The 21478-nt window shown below is 33.4% G+C and overlaps 1 protein-coding gene across 5 annotated transcripts in view; it reads left to right on the top strand.

Moving 5' to 3' along the window:
* Positions 1-21478, top strand: part of Cog5 (component of oligomeric golgi complex 5) — a 360858-nt gene that overhangs the window by 157978 nt on the left and 181402 nt on the right. For all 5 annotated transcript variants that reach the window (XM_015488339.2, XM_048786107.1, XM_048786106.1 and 2 more), the window contains one exon: positions 1684-1814. In XM_015488339.2, the coding sequence (XP_015343825.1) occupies positions 1684-1814 (131 nt within the window). The remainder of the gene's footprint in view (positions 1-1683; positions 1815-21478) is intronic.

The following is a 21478-nucleotide window of genomic DNA, read 5'->3' on the forward strand; positions in this document are numbered from 1 at the left end:
CATACTTTAAATATGTTCATTTTATTGAGCTCCAATTTTACCTCAATAAAAGTATGAAAAAAATTAGTGGAAAAAATCAGATTTTCTTTTTATATTCTATGTATTACTGTTCAAAATTTATGTAATAAATTGGTATATAATATAGCTTGTCTTATTTTGATTCTGATAATAGTCTGAAGAGTATGAAGGGAATGAATTATAAATTGTTGCCATTTTATAGGTGAGAAAAACCTGAAGCTCATAGAGACTTTGACAAGATCACTTGTCTATGATGACATCAAAGTTGAAATGGTTTGCTGGCATTTTCAGCGAACGTTTCATTGAATAAACGTTTTATCGTTTTGGATATACACATTTAAAAAAATGCTTGTGGTTGTAATATAATTAAAAAGAACTATAGTATGTAACTGTAGTTTAACACAGTATTGCTACTTTTGTATTTTTTTGTCCTTGTGTGTAAAACTAAACCTATGTAGTGTTCCAATATCAAACATATTTGAGTGCTGATATGTGTTTAATTAACATTGTATTGCCTACTCTAATGTAGTTTAACCTATGTACCATGTTATGACCAACTTAAGTAAACCATGATAAAATGTAATTGCTAGACATATATTTTAATAAGACCAAAGATAAACAGTAATTCTAATTAAGAATATGTAGGAAAATACATTTGATATTCTAATAACTGGCAAAATTAAGTTTTCCATCTAAGTAAATTTCACTTTTTAGAAATAATTTGTCTTGTTAAAATAGAAAGCATGAGTTATAGAACTGTGTCTAAACTCAAATTAAACTTTGATCTTTGTTATTTGCATTTTAATTACCTTCAATATGTTTAAGAGTAAGAAAAAAAAAGGAAGAAAGAAAAATTTCCCCAATTCTAAGCATGCAGACGCTGTTAAGGTCTTAGTAGAATGTTTTCACAGTTCTTATGGAGCGAATTTGTCCTAAAAAATTAGTTAATTCACCAATATAGTTTTTTTTTCATTCATTAATATGAAAATTCTAAAATTAAACAATTAGGTTTGCTTGATGATGTAAACTGGCAAAATGCTAAATTTTACATAATTTATGAATCTTGTTACATAATTCATTAATCTTATTCTCCAAATGTTGAACATTTATTTCAGATGTTTTAATCTTGGAGAATAACTTTTAAATCTGCATTGCAACTTGAGAAATTTCTGGAAGTACAAAGATACTTATTTATATTAAAACAAATTTGAAACTTTTTTTTTTAAAGAGAGAGAGAGAGAGAGAGAGAGAGAGAGAGAGAGAATTTTAATATTTATTTTTTAGTTATCAGCGGACACAACATCTTTGTTTGTATGTGGTGTTGAGGATCGAACCCGGGATGCACGCATGCCAGGCGAGTGTGCTACCGCTTGAGCCACATCCCCAGCCCAAATTTGAAACTTTTTGATGTAATCTAATGACTTTGCTTGAACTTGAAGTAATCATAATTTAAGTTTTTGTTTTACCAACTGTTTCTTATTTGGGACATTTGCCTCCAAATTGAAATTTGTTTATTAAGTATAAAAAAATTTGGGAAACTCTTACTTTTTAAAATATGGATTTTTGAATAGTAAATTTATAATATTTTTGAAAAATTTATTCATGATATGTTGATGCCTTGATATTTGATATTGAAATATTTTAAATGTTTTTTTTTTCCAATAGATTATCTTTCTCAAGGAATAGATCTTTCTGGAATAGAAGTAATAGAAAATGATCTACTTTTTATTGCAAGAGCTCGACTTGAAGTGGAAAATCAAGCTAAGCGCCTGCTAGAGCAGGGTGTAGAGACTCAGGTAATAAAAATGTTATTTTTTATGTGAAATATGTCATAATATTGACAGATTTTGACTTTGCATCCAAAAGAGTAATAAATGTCTTTATTACTGAGGAACTATGCCTACAATTAAATTGGATAGTAGGACACATATAAATACAGGTAAATTTTAATATGTTTTGATATATTTAATTCTAAATTAGGCCTAAGTTTTCTATGTATATAATATGAAATCATTTTATATGATGTACATTTTATGTATGATAGATAATAGTTATATCTGTGGAATGTGTCTGCTTTGTTCAAGGTATCCTTTCAACCACAGTATAGTTGGTATTATTGTTATTTCCATTTTACAGATGATGAAACAGGTTAAATAATTTGTTGAAGATATATAGCTAGTAAATGAAATGGTTTGGATCCAAATTTTAATCTCTAGCCCCCCCATACCATATACCATAACTAATTGCTGTGTCATAATTTTTAAAAAATGATTTGAAATTTTTCCTGATGTATCTTATTCTTATGCTTAGTTTTCTGGATTAAATTTGTAAAATCAAATATTGTGTACATTTTGAAAAATGAACAAGTCAAAAATGTACCTATAGAATGAAATACTACAGTGTGAACATATGTGTGAAATCAAAACTCACATCATGACATAGAACATTCCTGCTGTCTTAGAGTCTGGGTTTCTCACAATTATTTCTTTCTTCCTGTTTCCCAGTGGTAAGGGTTATCATAGCTTCTAACACTAGAGATCAATTTTATCTATGAGGACAAAATATGTATATTATTTTGAAAAATAATATTTTTGTTTCTACATTACATGTGAGAGATACCTTTTTAGATCCTTAAAAGGATTTAAAACACAACTTTCTTAATCTGATTGTCTGCCCTGAATGAAACATGAAAGGGGGAGTTGCCTTTCTACAGAGTAGCTGCTGGGTTTGATTCTGTAATCTTCTATTCTATATAAATTATACCTTCCTTGGGGATAGACTTCCTTTGTCTAATGTCCTATTCTTTATGTGGTTGATTGTATCTACTGACACCTTTATCTCTCCCATGTGTTCATTCAGGATTTAGGTGGAACTGTTTTCTCTTTATCTTAAAATCCCATAATTCCATGTTGTCAGTGCTTGTGAATATTTATATACATTGGCTATACAGCTTTTTGATGTTTACTTGCTCAAACATGAAATCTACTACCCTTCCTTTCTCTTCTACTTTTGCATCTTTTTCCCATTAATAATCTTGGATTGTCATCTTTTGCACATATCCAATGTCTCAGTCTTTGGCCATGGGCTCCTTATTTTTTTCTGCCCTTTCCCTGTTCCTATTATAAAACATAATTATTTTATTAATTGAGAACACCAGTCTTTTCATGTATTTAGAACATCAGTTGTCTTCACTACTTGTTTTTCTACTCTGTTAATCATGTCTGTCCTCTTCTCTGTCTCTCCAGTTTTTCTATATTAAGTTGATCTGAGATTTGTATTTTATCTGTTCCTCTGACTTCATCTGTTCTAAAACTTTAGCATGTATCAAAGTTGCTGGGAGGCCTTTTAAAAACAGAGAGCTGAGCCTAATGCCCGGAGTTTCTGATTCAGTAGATCTTGAAAGAACTGTTGCTCTTGATGATACTGTCAAATTCTTTTACCCCTGCCTTTATACTAAGCTTTCATGTCACAGTGCCATTTGTGGGTCATTGAACATCTAGCCTTATTTCTTACTCCATGCTAGCCTTTTCAGTGCCAAGTAAAAATCAAATAATTATAAGATTGATGTAATTAAATTTTTGGTTTTTAAATACATCTAGGATCTCATTATATTTTAGTGTATACAGTTCCCTTTCATTTCACAAATGACTGTTTACAATCTTTATTTCCTATGAATCTTTAATTCAATCCCTTCTTTTCTATTGTAATAACAGAATCTTATCTCTTTCCTCATTAAGAAAATCAAGACCAATGAAACTGAGGTTTTTTTTTTTTTTTAACTTCTGTCAACATCATTCTTAAATGTCCGTCTCTATTAAATATTTTACCTTCCTGTTAAAGGCTAATTTCCCATCACCCTGGCTGCCTTGCTTCTGTACTTTGCTCTTTTCCTTTTATGAATCTTCAGCCTTTTCTGTTCTACTAGCAGCATACAAAGATACTCAAGTTTTTCCTACATGAAAGGAAAAAGGAATCTTCAGTTTTAAATGTTCTTTATGGCTACAAACAGCATGTAGATATTTCCTTGTTTCTATACTTCACAACCAAACTATTTGGAAGAATAGACTATTCTTACTACTGCCTCCTTTTCTTGATTTCTCATGTAGTCCCTAGTTTATTCTGGCTTCTAATATACCCTCTTCAGGAAATCTACTTTTATTTATGTCTCCAAATTTCCCCAAAGTCTTTCACCTTTTTTTTCCTCAATTTTTTTTTTTTTTTTTTTTTACTTTGGTGATCATTTCAACTTCTTGATACCCCCTTTCTTTCAGTTTCTCTAATACCAAATTTCCCCTGGTTTCTTTTTCTTTTTCTTTTTTTTCTCTTGACCTTGGTTGTGATTTTTTCCTCATTCTTAACAACTTCAGCCACTTCGTTGATGTTTGTCTTTCCTTTATCTGTTTGACTTCTTTTTACTTCACATGTTTTTTCATTGGTGGTCTCATATATTTCTGTTTGCTGATAACTTTCAAATTTCAATCTGAATCCTAGAGCTTTTTTTCTAATTCTTGATCTGTATATGTATGCATCAGGATTGTTAGTGTATTGTTAGTGTTTGCTTGAAAATAGAATCTACTTCTAGCTAATTTTAACAAGCAGGGATTTATTATAAGATATCATAGGGAAGGCTCAAGAAAAAGGCTGTAAGTTGAGCTTACTCTTTTCATTGGCTGTTACAGAGTAGCCTTATTTACCTGGGAAACTTGGGAATCAGGAACTATGTAGTATGCAAAATTAGGCAACCTGGGACAGTATTGATCCTTGTATGTTAGGAAACTGCCTGCTGTTTTGGTTATTGTTCAGTGCAGTTGATAGCTTTAGAAGCATATGGCCTCTGACATGATCCGGATCAACAAAGTCAGTGCCAGTGTTTTACTTATCGACATTCATGAAGCTAGGACCCAGGCATTAGAGCCTTTTAGAGACAACAGAGAAAAATGTTTACACATGTATGATCAAACTTGCCAGGAAAACCAGTAAATGTCGGAAAAGTACAGCCTCTGCCTTCTAAGTTTTACACAGGTGCTACAGTTTACAAAACCTAAGTCATATCTGAAACCTTTTATACAATGGGGTCAGAAAAAGTCTCTCACTGCTTCCACAGAAAAAGCATACTTAAAAGTAAGCCAGAATGTATGTTAAGTAAGTTCATTTATGGAATCATTCACATTATTCCAAGTGGATATTACAATGACCCTCTAACTCAGAAAATTAAAAAAGAAATTTCATATGTATCTCCTGTAAACTGTTTGGTCACTGTTAGAGAACTGCACCTTTCACCTGGGAAACTTGGGAATGAGCTATTCAAAAGATCAGGACATTTTCTGCAAAAAGCCAGACTGCAATTAGTTTAGACTTTGTGGGCTATTCTGTTTTAGTCATACTACTGAATTCTGTTGTGGTCAGAAAGCAGCCACAGGCAATATGTAAATGAATATTCCAGTAAAATTTTATTTGTAAAAATAGCATGTGGGTCAGATCCTAGGCAAACATATTTATTTATTTTTAAAGGATAACTTTTTAAAGAAAAAAACCTTTATTTTATTTATTTATTTTTATGTGGTGCTGAGGATCAAACCCAGGGCCTCACACGTGCAAGGCAAGCACCCTACCACTGAGCCACAAGCCCAGCCCAAACCCATTTATTTTTATTTTCACATTTTATGCTTTCAGCTTTCTCACGTAGATTACTATAGTTGTTAGTGGCCCTAATTTTAATTTGATATTCATACTGCTTTCAAAATGATCTTAATGAAGGATATTTAATCATATCCATGCATCACATAGATTTTTTCAACAGCTTGGTTCATTATAAATCTTATACTCCTTGTGCTGCTTGCAATCTTGCCACATCCCCAGAGGACACTTAGGTGTGATTGCCTTTGGTTCTCTGATCAGTACCAGGGTTTTTTTAGTCCGTGTGTTTGCATTCAATGCTAACTATTTCTTAAACATATTTAATGGTCTAATTCTCCTGCTTATTTGTTTTGTATTGATTCTTCAATACTCAACTTTTTTGGTAATTTCTTCACAAAGCCCTTCCTTCTGGGTTTGTTTAGAACCTGTATTTAGGGTTGTAATAACATCCTTAAGATGAAATTGCTTAATTAAGGTTATTTATTATTATTTGGGTATTTTATTTATTATAGATATAATACATATATTTCTGATGAACTCTTTGGATTGAGTTTCATTAAGAACTAGAACTATATATTTTTTCTCCTTCCTCTTATTGCTCAGTAAAATACTTGCTAAATAAGTAATTGCATTAAATAATTGAATAAAACACCATATTACAATCTTGGTGTTTCTTTTGAAGGATAATTTCACAGTCCTTATCTTCTCAAAGAAATTATTAAGAAATTCCAAATCAAATGTAAATAAGAATGGGTATTTCTATAGAACATTGATAGCAGTGCAGCTTATATATTTGCAAGAGGTGGCAATTAACATTTCAGAAAATATTATTATAAAATATTTTATATGAATAGTGTAATAGGCATATTATCACCTCATGAATGAGTTAAAATTTTATTGCATATCTATTTTCATTCTTCTAACTTTTGAAGTGTTTATCCCCCTTCTACACATACATAAGTTAACCAAACATAGCTGCGGTTCCAAGTCTGCAGATTCAATCAACTGCTGATCAAAGGTAATTTTTTAAAAATTCCAACAAATTCCAAAATGCAAAACTTGAATTTGTTACATGCTGACCATAACACTGTATCAGTGCAAATGAAGTGATGTGTAGACCTCACTTACTGTGGCCTCCCACCATGTTATACATCTTTAGCCTTCCAAACACAATTGTATGAGTATCGTTTGCCTCGTGTCTTATTCTTATGTACTCTGTAGTTAAGCCCATAGTTGAATGTGTGCAGACTTTTTTTTGGTCATTGTTTCCTAATTGTACAGTATGACAATTATGTGCCTAGTATTTACATTTTATAAGTAATCTTAACATGATAACTGGAAGGATATGTGTAAGATATATGCAAATATTATACCATTTTATATAAGGAACTTGAGCATCCATTGATTTTGGCATCTTTGAGTGGGAGGTATACTGGAGCCAATTCCCTGTGAATACCAAGGGATGACAATATGTCTGTATAGAACTTTAATTTACACAGTTCTTAATATTTCACTATATTTTAGAGTAATGGGACTCCATCCAAATAGTTGTTTTTACAAACTGCCAAAGTTTGTAAAAACAAATACTATTTTCAGTAAGTAGAGGTGATTTTAACATGTCATAAAGGAATGATGATTTTAAAATGATTTTTCCTCATATAGTTAAAGTAAGAAGGCATTTTCTAGGGTACTAAGTATGTTTATATATTGTTTTGGACATATTTTAGAAGTTGTTAAATTTGATTTTGTTTCAATTTTTAAATTCATATAAAAATTCAAAGGAAATTTTATTTGTGAAATTAATATTCCTCAAATATTGATTGATTATATGTTCAGACTATGTACATTTATCAAAAGATGATTGAAGTAGTTGATCTTCTTTTATAGCCAAAGTCGTTGTCTTAACCAATGAGATTAAGTTAGAAAGATAAAAAGAAAAAAAATGTAAAAGTAATTTATGTCTGTATGGGTAGCTATGGAATGATATGCATAATCTTAGAAATAAATAAGTCAGAGAGCTTTAATTTTGCTTTAGGTTTCAGCATGGTTCAGAGAAAGGTAGATACTGTCCAGTGGATAGGAATATTATCTTTTTGTAAGGCAGTATGTGTCATATTATCATAGTTTGTTGACCTTAGTCATTACTATCCAAATCACTGTCTGAGTTAGATGTAGAAAGTAACCTTTTGAGTATAATTTGGCTTCTGTCTCAGTCTCTTTGGCCTGCTATAACAAAATGCTGTAAACTGGGTAACTTACAAACAACAGAAATTTATTTCAAGTCCAAGATCAAGATCAGCAGATTGGGTGTCTGGTGAAGCCCCACTTTCTGATTCACAGAAGGCACCTTCTCTTTATTTCCTCACATGTTTCAAGGAGTGAAGGAGCACTCTGGAGTTTCTCTTACTACAGAACAAATACTGTTTATGAGGGTCAACCTTATGACCTAATCTGCTCCCAAATACCCCACCTCCTAATAGTATCATCTTAGAGGTTAGGATTTCAACATATGAATGTGGGGAGGGACACAAACTTTTAGACCATAGCAGCTTTTCATATAATTTTCCTAAAGGGAGAAAAATGTACTGATTTATAAGTATTAACATTCTGGTTTGATTCAGAGTTTACTATATTTCTTGTCTGTAAATTAATATTTATGTTTATAAACTTACTTATTTCTGAATTTAATTTTGTGTGTATTTTTTCCTCAGTCTGGGCCTCTGGCTTATTTTCATGAAGTCTGGTTTCTGGCTTTGCAGAGCTAAGAGGGTTAAGCCCTTAATAATGATGCCACTGGGATCATTATTGGGCAGGAGGGTGTCTTTTGGAGAGAGCCTGTGTTTTGGAGCTAATGCCTCTTCTTCTTGGAGAGCAACACCTTGTCAGCAGGCAGTTTAGGGATTAAGAATGAAACTTTTATTAAATGCTCTTATTTGCCAGGTTTTGTTAGTAACTTTATATTGATTATAAATCATAATAACAAATCTGTAAGGAAGAAATAATTACCGACTTTCTATATAGGTAAGTAAACAAAGATATGGAAAGCCTAGATAATTAACTGACAAGTATATAGCTGGTAAGTGGCAGAATCATGATCAGGAGCTCCTAGTTTTCCCCTTTTTTTATTAAGCCAAGCACTTTCTTCTGATTTTGTTAAATAATTACATTGAAGACTATTAGATAATTTGTGCAGTAGCTCATATTGGAAAATAAATTTTTATGGCATTTTTCATTTATACTGTAAAAATGACTTTAGAAAGTCTCCATATGATGTCTGATCCTAACTGGTCACTCAGTATTCCTCAGAATTTTTGTTCTCTGGCTTTTTCCATTTTCATGACCTGCAATTACTTCTTTAGACTTTTCGATCTTCTATCAGCTTTCCCCCTCTTACTTCTACCCTCTGAGCAGATGCCCTTAATTTCTACTTCATAGAGAAGCCTTCCACATCACCTGTGCACTAGATCTATTTTATTTTGTTAGAACCTTATGTTGTTGATATTTCTATTTCTTATTTATATCATCATCTCATCCTTTCGCTTTTACTAGCTCCGTATCAGCATTTAAACATGTTTGTTTTATACCACTCTCCGCTTTTCAGCTCTACAGCTTTCTTTTAGTATTTCACATTCCATTTTCCTTTCTCCATTAAGGACTTTGTGGTTTTTTTTTTTTTTTTTTTGGTTGTTGTTGTTTTGTTTTTGTTTTTTTTGTCCTTGGAATACTCTCTTCACTTCTTATTAGAACATATGCTTCAGCATTTATCTATCTATCTATCTATCTATTTACTTATTTTTGGTTCTGGGGATTGAACTCAAGGACACTTAACCACTAAACTACATCTCCAGGCCCTTTTTGTATTTTATTTACAGACAGGGTCTCAGTGAGTTGCTTATTAGCTCCTTGCTAAATTGATGAGGCTGGCTTTGAACTTGTGAAACTCCTTTGTCAGCCTCTGGAGCCACTGGGATTACAGGCATGCACCACTGCGCCCGGCTTATTTATCTTTTTTTTTTTCTTTCATATATATTTGGTAGTTGTAGATGGACAGAATGCCTTTAATTTTTTTATTTGTTTATTTACTTTTTTATGTAGTGCTAAGGATTGAACTCAGTGCCTCACACATGCCAGTGCTCTGCTATTGAGCTACAGCCCCAGCCCTATTTATCTTTCCTAAATTATATTCTCTCACTTATCAGAGATCATTGATATAATTAACTATATAATTAATATTTAGTGTATATATAGCTACTAAAAGAAGTAATTTTGAGATACTATTACATTCATAAAATATTGTACTCTTAAGTACTTTATGAGCTCATATTATGAAGAGATGCTTAGTAAACAAAGAACTTTTGAAAGATTATATCGTGTCATCACTTGCATTTAATAATCAATTTCTGACACTAATTTGATTTCTCAAAATTATTGGTGATCTTCTTTATTGAGTATATAGTTGATGGCCATCATTTTCATTATCAATTTTTTAGTATATTACTGGGGGAATATCAATTAATTGTAAAATTACAATAGTGTAAGACTTTTTTCTTTTTTATTCTTTTTAGATATACATGATAGTAGAGTATATTTTGACATATTATAGTATAACTTATTCTAATTAGGATCCCAGTCTTGTGGTTGTACATTATGTAGAGTTTTACTGGTAGTGTATTCATACATGAACATAGGAAAGTTTTAGCATAAGAATCATTGTTATCTTTACCCGTTGTTGAATTCACAGTAGTTAAGAGCAATAAAAATGTTCATCTTCCTTGTTGTCAGTGATTTTGGATGATTTGGCAGTTGACTGATAAGTCAATGAGATTTTCACAAAATCAAATTGTGCATCTGGGGTTGTAGCTCAGCAGTGGAGCACTTGCATCACACATTCGAGGCACTGGGTTAATCCTCATCATCACATTAAAAAAAAATAATATAAATAAAGGAAAGATATAAAAAATCAAATTGTTATTGTCTGATAGAATCACCTTCAAGAAACAGATGCTATTTCTACCACTTCTTTGTATTCCACCCTTAATAAAATAACAGTAATAATGATGACAGTTACCAAACTGTAATTTGCAGATGAGTTGTCACTTCTGTTGAATGGCTGCTGTGCTATGCATACATTTGTGCCTTCCTCCCAGTTTATATGTTGAAATCCTAACATCTGTGGTTATGATATTAAGAGGTTGGGTGATTGGGAAGTGTAAATTAGCTCATGAAGGTGGTGGAGTCCTGATAAGTGGGATTAGTGCCCTTACAGGAGACTTTCTCAACTTTTCATCAACCATATCCTCTTATCCCACTTCTCATTTTACTGAGAGAACTCTCTTTTTACTTAACTGAGAGAACTCTCATTCTTTTTGCCATATAAGATTATAACTAGGGGTTGGGGTTATAGCTCAGTGGTAGGGTGCTTGCTTGCCTTGCACATGTGAGGCACTGGGTTCGATCCTCAGTAGTATCACATTTAAAAAATGAATAAAATAAATAAAGATAATATGTCCATTAAAAAAATAAAAAGAAAAGGTTACAGCTGAAAGATATTCTTGTATGAATTCGAAGGCATGCCCTCACTGAGCACCCCATCTTTTGGCACTTTGATTTGGACTTCCCAATTCCAAAATTGTGAGAAATAAATTTCTTTTGTTTCATAAGTCATCCAGCTTATGGTATTTTGTTATAGCAGTCCAAAGAGTCTAAGACAGTAGCCAGTGCCGCAATCTGGCTGGGCACAATTCAGGAGCCACTTGTCAAAAGAAAGAAACTTTATTTTTAGAACTACACACGCCAAACAAAACAGCTCCTCAGGAAAAACCCTCAGAGCCCAACTGCCACCACCAGCTTCCCACAAGCCTCTCCACCTCCCCGACTCCTCCTGCTCTTGAGGCCGATTGGCTGGGTCGTGTGGGTGGAGCCAAAAAAAGTCCCTCAATGAGCAGCTCCGTGGTCTGAAAGGGTGGGGAAACAGCCCAATGAGCATCACCGCAGAGGAGCCAATCAGTTGGCATCTAGAAGTTGCCGGGGCGCTGTGAGCCAATCATCAGCTGGCAGCTGGAAGTTTGCTGGCAGCAGGAAGTTTGCTGGGGCCCCTTCGGCTGTGGCTCTCAACAAGCCAGTCTTTCATTATCTGAAACAGCTGTTTAGTAAAAGAAAGTTAGTGTAATTTATTTAGCATTCCTTTTCATACCTCATTTTTTTTTTTTTTTAGTTAATGCAGGTATCTGTTCAATAGTTACCCTCTTTTTTCCTTGTTAATTGACTAAGTGTGTTGCATCCATTTGTAAGTGTTAAATTGTTATGTAGTATTACAAAATCCCTACTGCACTGATATAAAATTTCAGTTTTCAAACTTATACACTAAATGACTACTTATATACAGAGAAACTGTTACTTCTTCCTACATAATGTATATAAATAAATTTCCAACCTCATCCTTGTTATTTCTATATGGAAAAGCCTTTTAGAAAGGCTTATTATTATTTCTATGTGGAAAAAATTTATAGTAGTACTACTGCCACTTTTCAGACATTTGGAAGGACTGATGGTTTAGAGCACATCTTCTGGTCAAGTGTACTATATTACCTTATTGGAAAGACATTCCATAGGCAGGTATTGTCACTGTAAGGGCTATCACTGTATGAAGCACCTGCTTCCCTGACTCCTGTTTCTCTCTGTTTTCTAATAACCCTTGGAATCTTTCACTGACAGGAGATATATATATATATATATATACACACATATATATATATGGATAGAAGTAGACTCCATTACATCAAGCTTTAACTAGCTTTCAAAAATAGGTGATAGATTTTTATCTGGATGAGTTCCTGCATCACCATAGATACGAGGCCCCCACAGTGAAATTGTGACATTTTAATTAGCAGGATGGCTTTAACTTGAGAATTATAAGATTTTCTAGTAAACAGTACAGAATTTTGTGGAGATTCAAAGTGGAGGATGATGATGTACTTACTTTCTTGAGAGGTCATCATGAAAGAGGGTCTTTGCATTTAGTTCTTTTAAAGATTAGTATATGGCTTTACTCTGTTCTGTGGTAACTGTTGCTAGCAAAGTAACTAAATATCCATGAACTTGCTTTTTTTCTGAAGCAGAAACCTCCTCAAATGAAGCCCATGGTCCTGGTGCTTATCATTTGTCAGCCAATAGTAACTACCTTGACAATATAATCTAGATGGGGTTCTCTTAGATGACAGAGTAGAATTGAAGTTTATTAGATAAATGCCTACATAGCATACCATATGTGATTATGATATTATGAACTCTTTTTGTGGTTAAAAATTCTGAGTGTGTTAAATGGAGTATTAGATGTTAAGCATTTACTTGAGCTTCAAAGAGAAGTTCCTGGCCATGTTGAATACATAAACTATGTAGGTCATACAACATCATTTCTTTTGTTCTGTCTCTTTCTTATGGATCCAACAAACATCAATAGCATTTGTCAGTTGATTTTTCAAGCTTAGAAGTCTTTCTATTGCTATATATTAGAATTTTTTTCTGACTCATCTCATAAATTCTAGAATAAATTTGAGTTTACAGAAACTCCCCTTGTCTGTTCTATTTCAATATTGTTTTTGCCCTTTATTAAGTTAAAGAATTTCAATAGTTTTTAGGTTTTTCCCTTTTTTGAGACATAATATTTGTATATCTTTATAGGGTACACTGTAGCAATTTGACACATGTATATAATGTACAATAATCAAATTGGGGTAATAAGCATTTTCATCTCCTTAAAAAACATTTTTTGATGTATTGGGAGTTTTGTACTTTTCTAGAAATTTTGAAATAATATAGATTGTTTTAAAAAATAGTGCTACAGAAAAACCCTCCTCTCAACAGTGTTTTGGAGCCCCTTTTAAACTTCTTGGGCTGGGGATGTGGCTCAAGCGGTAGTACGCTCGCCTGGCATGCGCTGGGCGCTGGGTTCGATCCTCAGCATTCTGTCCTCCCTCTTTGTACCCTTTCTAGTTTCTAGTGACCACTATTTCATTCTGTGCTTCTAAGAGATCACTTTTTTTTGGGGGGGTTTATAAAAAAGAGTGAAACATATAGTTTTTATGTTTGTCTATCTGGCTGTTTCAAAGATTTAGAAAATGACTTTATTTCATCCACGTTCCTGAATTGACAGGTTTTCATTCTTTTCTGTGGCCGAGTACTATTATTCCCTTTTGCATATATACTGCATTTTCTTTATTCGTTTATCCACTGATGGGCAACTAAGTAGATTTCCAAATTTTAGCTGTTGTGAATAGTATTGCAGTAAACATGGGAGTGCAAGTATTTTTTGGGGCCGTGGGTATAATGAGTTTATCTCCTTTGGATATATACACAGTAGTGGAATAGCTAGATCTTGTGGTAGTTCCATTTGTATTTTTTTTGAAGATACTGTGAATGGAGTGGTTGTCCTCATTTCCATTTCAGAGGATTTGTCGCTGATATACAGGAATGCCTTTGATTTATGCGTGTTGATTTTATATCCTGCCACTTTGCTGANTATAGGTTGCAAATACACTTTCCCACTTTCTCATTTTTTGATTGATTGTAGTCATTTTTGTTTGTTTGCCATGAAAAATTTTTTATTTTTTTTTTTTTTTTTGCAGAATCTCCATACTATTTTCCATAGTGTACTAATTTAGTTTTCTACCAGTAGTATATAAGAGTTCTGCTTTCACCACATCCTCACCAGCATTTGTTACTTTTTGCCTTTTTTTGATGATATCCATTCTGACTTGGTTGAGATAATATCTGATTGTGCTTTTGAGCTACATTTCCCTGATATTCCCTGATGATTAGTGAGACTGAGAATTTTTTCCACACACCTGTCATTTGTATATCATCCTTTGAGAAGTGTCTGTTCAGTTCTTTAGGCTATTTTTAATTAACTTTTTTTTTGGGGGGGTGGTAATCAGGTTTTTGAGTTTCTTATATATTCGGGTTAACCCCTTATTGGATAACTAGTTTGCAGATATTTTCTCCTATTCTGTAGCTTTTCTCTTAACCATGTTGATTTATTGTTGATTTATGATATGTAGAAGCTTCTTAGTTTGATATAATCCTGTTTGTTGACAATGGGGATATGGCTCAGTGGCACACCACTAGTTTAGTATGTGCAACCCTCGGTTTGATTCCCACTACCCTCTTTTCCTCCCCCAAATGGATAATCCCATTTATCTAATTTTACTTTTGTTGCATGTGCCTTTGGGAATCTACCTGCCCCCCCCCCCCCAAAAAAAATTCATGCCCAAATGTCTTAGTGTTTCCCTGTTTTCTTGTAGTAATTTTGTAATTTCAATATTTTAGGTTTTGCATTTAGGTCTTTGATCCAGTTTGTGTGTGTGTGTGTGTGTGTGTGTGTGTTGCTTATTGTTTGTTTTGGTACCAGGGATGGAACCTAGGGGTGCTTAACCACTGAGTCACATCCCAGCACCCCACCACCGCCCACCGCCCTTTTTGAGACTAGGTCTCACTAGGTTGCTTATGGTCTCACTAAATTGCCAAGGCTGGCTTCAAATCTGTAATACTCCTTCCTCAGCCTCCTGAGCTGCTGGGATTACAGGCATGCGCCACCATGCCTGGCTCAGTTTGTGTTTATTTTTGTATGACCTGTGAGAGAAGGGATCTAGTTTTGTTCTTCTGAATATGTATATACAATTTTGCCAGCATCATATTATTGAAGAGACTATTTTTTCCTTCACTGATTTTTAGCACCTTTGTCAAAAATCAGTTCTGTGAACATGCTTTAAATTTCTGGGTTCTTTATTCTGTTCCATTGGTCTATGTGTCTGTTTTTATGACAGTACCATGCTGTTTTGATTATTATAGCTTTGTTGTATGTTTTGAATCATATATTATGATGTTCCCAGCATGATTTTTGCCCCCTGAAGATTGCTTTGGCTATTTTGGATCCTTTGTAGTTCCATGTGAATTTTGGGATTGAATTTTGTCTACCTGTGAAAAGAGTCATTAATATTTTGATGGGAATTTCATTGACTCTGTAGGTTGCTTTGGATAGTATGGTCATTTAATAATATTCATTCTTATAATCTATAAACACAGGATGTTTTTCCATTTTTGTGTGTCCTATATCATTTATTTCATCAGTGTTTTATAATTTTTATTTTACAGATCTTTCACTTCCTTGGTTAATTTAATCCTAAATTTTTTTGCAGTTGTTTTAAATAGGATTACTTTCTTAATTTCTTTTATAGTAAATTTATTATTGATACATAAAAATGCTGCTTTTCGTGGCATGCTGTCAGGAGATAATGGATCTGAATCTGCATTCTTAGTAAAACGTGTGTCTGTGTTTCAGTACATTAGCGAAAGTTTCTTTTTTCTTTTTTTTTAGAAAAAAAATGAAATGCTGCTTTTTTTGTATGTTGATTTTGTACTCTGTAACTTTACTGAATTTGTTTATAAGTTCCAACAATTTTTTCATGAAATATTTAGGATTTCTGTGTATAAAATCATGTTATCTGCAAAACATCCTTTATTTCTTTCTATTGCCCAGTTGGTCTTACTCAGATTTTCAGTACTCTATAAATAAGTATGGTGAAAGTGGGCATCCTTGTCATGTTCCTGATCTTACAGGAAATACTTGGTTTCCTCTAAGTATCATATTTACTGTGGGCTTTTCATACATAACCTTTAGTATTTTCAGATACATTTCTTTTATACCTAATTTGTTGTGAATTTTTATCATGAATGGATGTTGAATCATGTTTTGTTTATTTGTTCACTGAACAGATATCTATTTAACATTAAATAATAGTCCCACTTTTCTAGATACTTGGAATACTTTAATGAACAAAATCGAGCAATTCTATGCCCTCTTTAGCCTTACATTTTAGTGATGTGAGATAGTAAACAGAGAAAGCCTGATAGGGAAGTTATGTATATATTCTCATTGGATAAATATAATGGAAATGTACATATATGTGCATATAAATTATATAGGAGCAGTAGCTAAGGAAGCTTCTGGTATGGAAAGAAAACTTTTGAGTCTGATTTTCTGGTGAATCCTCAGCTGACAGGATGGGTGGTAGCTTCTCTGGCAAAAGGAATATGTATAGGGCTTCTTTTGTGTGAATTCTGTCATAAGCCTCAGGTTGGTTTTGTGGATGAAGGTCTTTTCACATGAAAAGTCTTTTTACTCTGCACATGAAAGGCTTTTCCTTTGTGTGACTCATCTGATGTACATGCAAGTCTGATGTCTGGAAGAAGCTGTTTTGACACTTAGTATGAACAAATGACCTTTCATTCCTGTGTCTTCTCTGGTGAGCTACAGTGACAGGATACCTGAAAACCTTGGGACATTTCTCTCACTTGTATGATTTTGGGGCTTCATGGAATTTCTCTTGATGTCCCTCACATGTGGAAGTTCCCTCCTTGCTCAGGTAGGTAGGGACAGGATTAGAGGAGGACTGTCTGGCTTAGAGAGAAGTGTGGGTTGCACCTCCACAGTGATGTTTTGATAAGAAGATCATTTCAGGGACCCTTTCTGGGAATTGAGGTACCTACCCTTGCTCTTCTGGAGTTGTGTGAGTATCTCACAACAAACATCTTTCTCTTTAGGCCTAGGATAGTCCTCTTCCTGGAAAATGAACAGGGAAAATATGTGAGTCCCTTAACTATTAACAGTGTCATTTACTTGAGCATTTTTCCAGGAATTGTTATATCCATCTTTTTTATCTCCTTGTCTTTTTTCCAAGTAAGTATCTGGAGATTTCTCAAAGGGTATCCGTATTTCTCTGCTGTTGTGTTCTGCTGACAACGGGTTTTTGAGATGAATAAGGACTTCTCTTAGGGCATAGTCTCAGAACAAAAGGGTTTCCTATCCCTGCATGGGAACATGGACTATGACAAGTGGCTTTACATAATCATAGGTCAGTTCTTCCATTAATTTCTCCAGATTCTGCCACTTAATTCCCATTTCCCTTTCAAAGTGAATTTGTCCCTGCAGTTTCCATTAATCATAAACTGCTCCAGGACCAGTTGAGAAATAATTTAATCCTTACTATGCTTTTCTGGCTGCAACCATGAATGAAAAATCTCATGGAATCTTTGCAATTTTTGCCTTGCCCATGAGTTATTGCTTATTAAAATGAATTGAGCTGAGAGCTTGAGAACTCAAGAAATCTCCTGTCCCTTCTGAACAGCAGATCCTTGGGTTGGTCTAAATTCTGTATTTTCTAATCAACATCATATTGGGGTGTTTCACATTGAAATGAATTTCTGAGATGTAATGTCATTCTTAGCAAAAGTTCTCAGAAAAACTCATTTAGTCTGAGGATCTGTTTTAAATATTGGTGGATTTAATCTGAGGATCTGTTTTAAATATTGGTGGATGTTTAAATGTTGTAAGTTCCTTTTCTGTTGAACTTCAAATGGAGTAATCTTGGCCTGCACACTGAACTGAGGTGTGATTTAGCTTTCTGCTGAGTTAATTTGGTATGTTGAATCTTACCAAATGCTTTTTTTATATGTATATTTATTGAGATGATCACCAGGTTTTTGTCCTTCATTCTCTTGATATATTGATTTGGATATGTTGAATCATTCTTGAATCTTAGGAGGAAGCCTGTTTGTTCATGGTGTATGATTTTTTTTTTTATGTGCTGTTAAATTTGTTTTGCTAGTATTTAATTGAGAATTTTTGCATATATGTTTATCAGCAATATGATTTATAGTTCTTTCTGTTGTAACTTTGTCAGGTTTTTGTATCAGGGTAATGCTAGCCTCATAAAAAGAGTTTGTCAGAGTGCCTTCTATTTCAGTTTTTTGAAATGGTTTAAGAAGAATTGGAATTAGTTATCCTTCAGATGTTTTGTAAAATTAAGCAAGTAAGGCCATCAGATCCTGGACTATTTTTGGGATTGTGAGAGAGGCTTCTAATTACTGTTTCAATCTGATTACTCATTATTGGTCTGTTTAGATTTTTTTATTTCTTAATTCAATTTTGGTAAGTTGTGTGTGGTCAGGAATTTATCCATTTCTTCTAGGTTTCCCAGTTGTTTTTTTTTTTTTTTTTTTTTAGTATATAATTGTTTATCGTAGTTTCTTGTGAGACTTTGTATTTCTGTGGAATCAGTTTAAACATCTCTTTTTTCATCTGTGATTTCATTTATAATTTTTAAATTGTTGGAGAAATAAACCAGGAATATATAACAGTCACTGTATGTAGCATGCAAAACCTTTACTATCATGCACTTTTTAACGTATGCTGATCTTGTCTTAAGTAACTGTATTTTTTTGGTGAGCTCTTTAATCCTTTCCTGCTTCCGTCTCCACTCTTACTTGCAGTATTTTAATTACCATATGTTTTGTGTCTATATTTTGTTTTATACCGAATGTAAAGTAGTATTGTTATTCTAGGGTTTTCACAGTCATGTTATTGTCTTGTTCTTTGCCAGATTCTCTTATCATGCACAGACCACAGGAACATTTGTTATTGTATTATTTTATTGTCATCTTGCAGTATAGATTCACATCTAATTAACTTTCTGCTTTTAGCCGTAGGGTCTTTTGGATTATTGCTTTCCATAATTTCCAGTTCACTGAATGACATTTTATTTTAAATTTGCTCCGTGAATAATTTTTCAATAGTTGACTAAATTTTTATTATATTTTATACAGAATTCTATCACTGTTCTTTGATTAAAATTTTGTGATTACTCTTTAGGTATAATTGTTGTCTCTTTCTCAAAAATTTCTCCAAAATGTGTTTGCATTTGGGTAATTCTAAGAGATTTTATTTATACAGTGTTGTGATAGACTTTTATTTTAGTAGATACTAAGATTTTTATTTTGTAATTCAGAAAAAATGAAAACCTAGGTAAATACTTTGGGCCATTATAGATTAATTTGTATTTTCCAAAGTTTTATATAATTGTATCTGGCTTAATTTACTCAACATAATTTATATTCATCTGTATTATGTGTTTGGTAGTTTGTTCCTCTCTTATTGTTTTTATTTATTAATTGTTAATCATTCATTCATTCATTCATTCATCCATTCATTCATTCTCTTGGCACTGGGGATTGGACCTAGGGTGCTTAACCTCTGAGCTACATCCCCTTTTCCCTCATTTTTATTTTTTATTTTGTGGTCTTGCTAAATTGCCTAGGGCTTTGCTAAGTTGCTGCAGCTGGTCTTGAACCTGTGATCTTCCTGCCTCAGCCACCTGAGTTGCTGGGATTACACCAGCACCCACTTCTTATTACTTTTAATATTTTATTTTATGAAAGTAATCTTTATTCATTCACCTATTGATAGCCTTTTAGGTTATTTTGAGTTTAGCCCTGTGGTAAATAAAGCTGCATGAACACTCAAGTGTAAGTCTTAGTGTCAGTAGGTGTTTAAATCTCTGATGAATAAATATCTAAGGCAAAATGGCTAGGTTATTGCAAAGAATATTATGGTTTCTTTTTTGCATCCCTCCACCTCCTCACCTCAATTTTTGGTTCTGAGGATTGAACCTAGGGCCTCATACATGTATAGTATATAGGTACTTTTACCTCTACCCCATGGACTATGTACTCTCAGCATTATTATATTTACTTTTTTAATTTTAATTTTTGTTTTTGGTACTAGGGATTGAACCCAGGGATCCCTTACAGCTTAGCTATAGCCCTGGCATATTTTATTGATTATTTTGTGATGGCCTTGCAAAGTTGCTTAGGATCTCACTAAGCTACGGAAGCTGACCTAGAACTTTTGATCTTCCTGTCCCAGCCTCCAGAGTTTCTGGGATCACAGGCATGTGCCTACGTGGCTATGGTTACTTTTTAAAAGGACTGTAAGTTGTGGAAATTGGCTCTGTTGTTTTACATCCCCATGTCATAAGCTTAGAATTCTAGTTTCTCTAAATCCTTGCCATAATTTGATTTTGGCAGTCTTTTTCATTTTTACCTTTGTAGTGAGTGTGTTGAAGATTCTCATGTGCAATCGTAATTTGCTGTTTTAATATCTGAATATGTGAACAATTTTTCAAATACATATTGTGAAGGGTCTTTGTCCAAGTTTTAAAGGGTATATTGTCTTCTCATTATTGAATTGAAAGAATTCTTTTTTTTTTCCTTTAATTTTTATTGTTGGTTGTTCAAAACATTACATAGTTCTTGACATATCATATTTCACACTTTGATTCAAGTGGGTTATGAACTCCCATTTTTACCCCGTATACAGATTGCAGCATCACATCGGTTACACATCCAATGTTTTACATATTGCTATACTAGTGTCTGTTGTATTCTGCTGCCTTTCCTATCCTCTACTATCCCCCATCCCCTTCCCTCCCATCCTCTCTCTCTACCCCATCTACTGTAATTCATTTCTCCCCCTTGTTTTTTTTCCCCTTTCCTTTCACTTCTTCTTGTATGTAATTTTGTATAACCATGAGGGTCTCCTTCCATTTCCATGCAATTTCCCTTCTCTTTCCTTTTCCCTCCCACCTCTCACCCCTGTTTAATGTCAATCTTCTTCTCATGCTCTTCCAACTCTGTTCTTAGTTACTCTCCTTATATCAAAGAAAACATTTGGCATTTGTTTTAATGCCATCCATTTCCCTGCAAATTCTATGATTTTGTCATTTTTTAATGCAGAGTAATACTCCATTGTGTATAAATGCCACATTTTTTTTATCCATTCGTCTATTGAAGGGCATCTAGGTTAGTTCCACAGTCTTGCTATTGTGAATTGTGCTGCTATGAACATCGATGTAGCAGTGTCCCTGTAGCATGCTCTTTTTAGGTCTTTAGGGAATAGACCGAGAAGGGGAATAGCTGGGTCAAATGGTGG

The sequence above is a fragment of the Marmota marmota genome, unplaced genomic scaffold (genome assembly GCF_001458135.2).
Source record: "Marmota marmota marmota unplaced genomic scaffold, marMar, whole genome shotgun sequence".
Classification (NCBI taxonomy): Eukaryota; Metazoa; Chordata; class Mammalia; order Rodentia; family Sciuridae; genus Marmota; species Marmota marmota.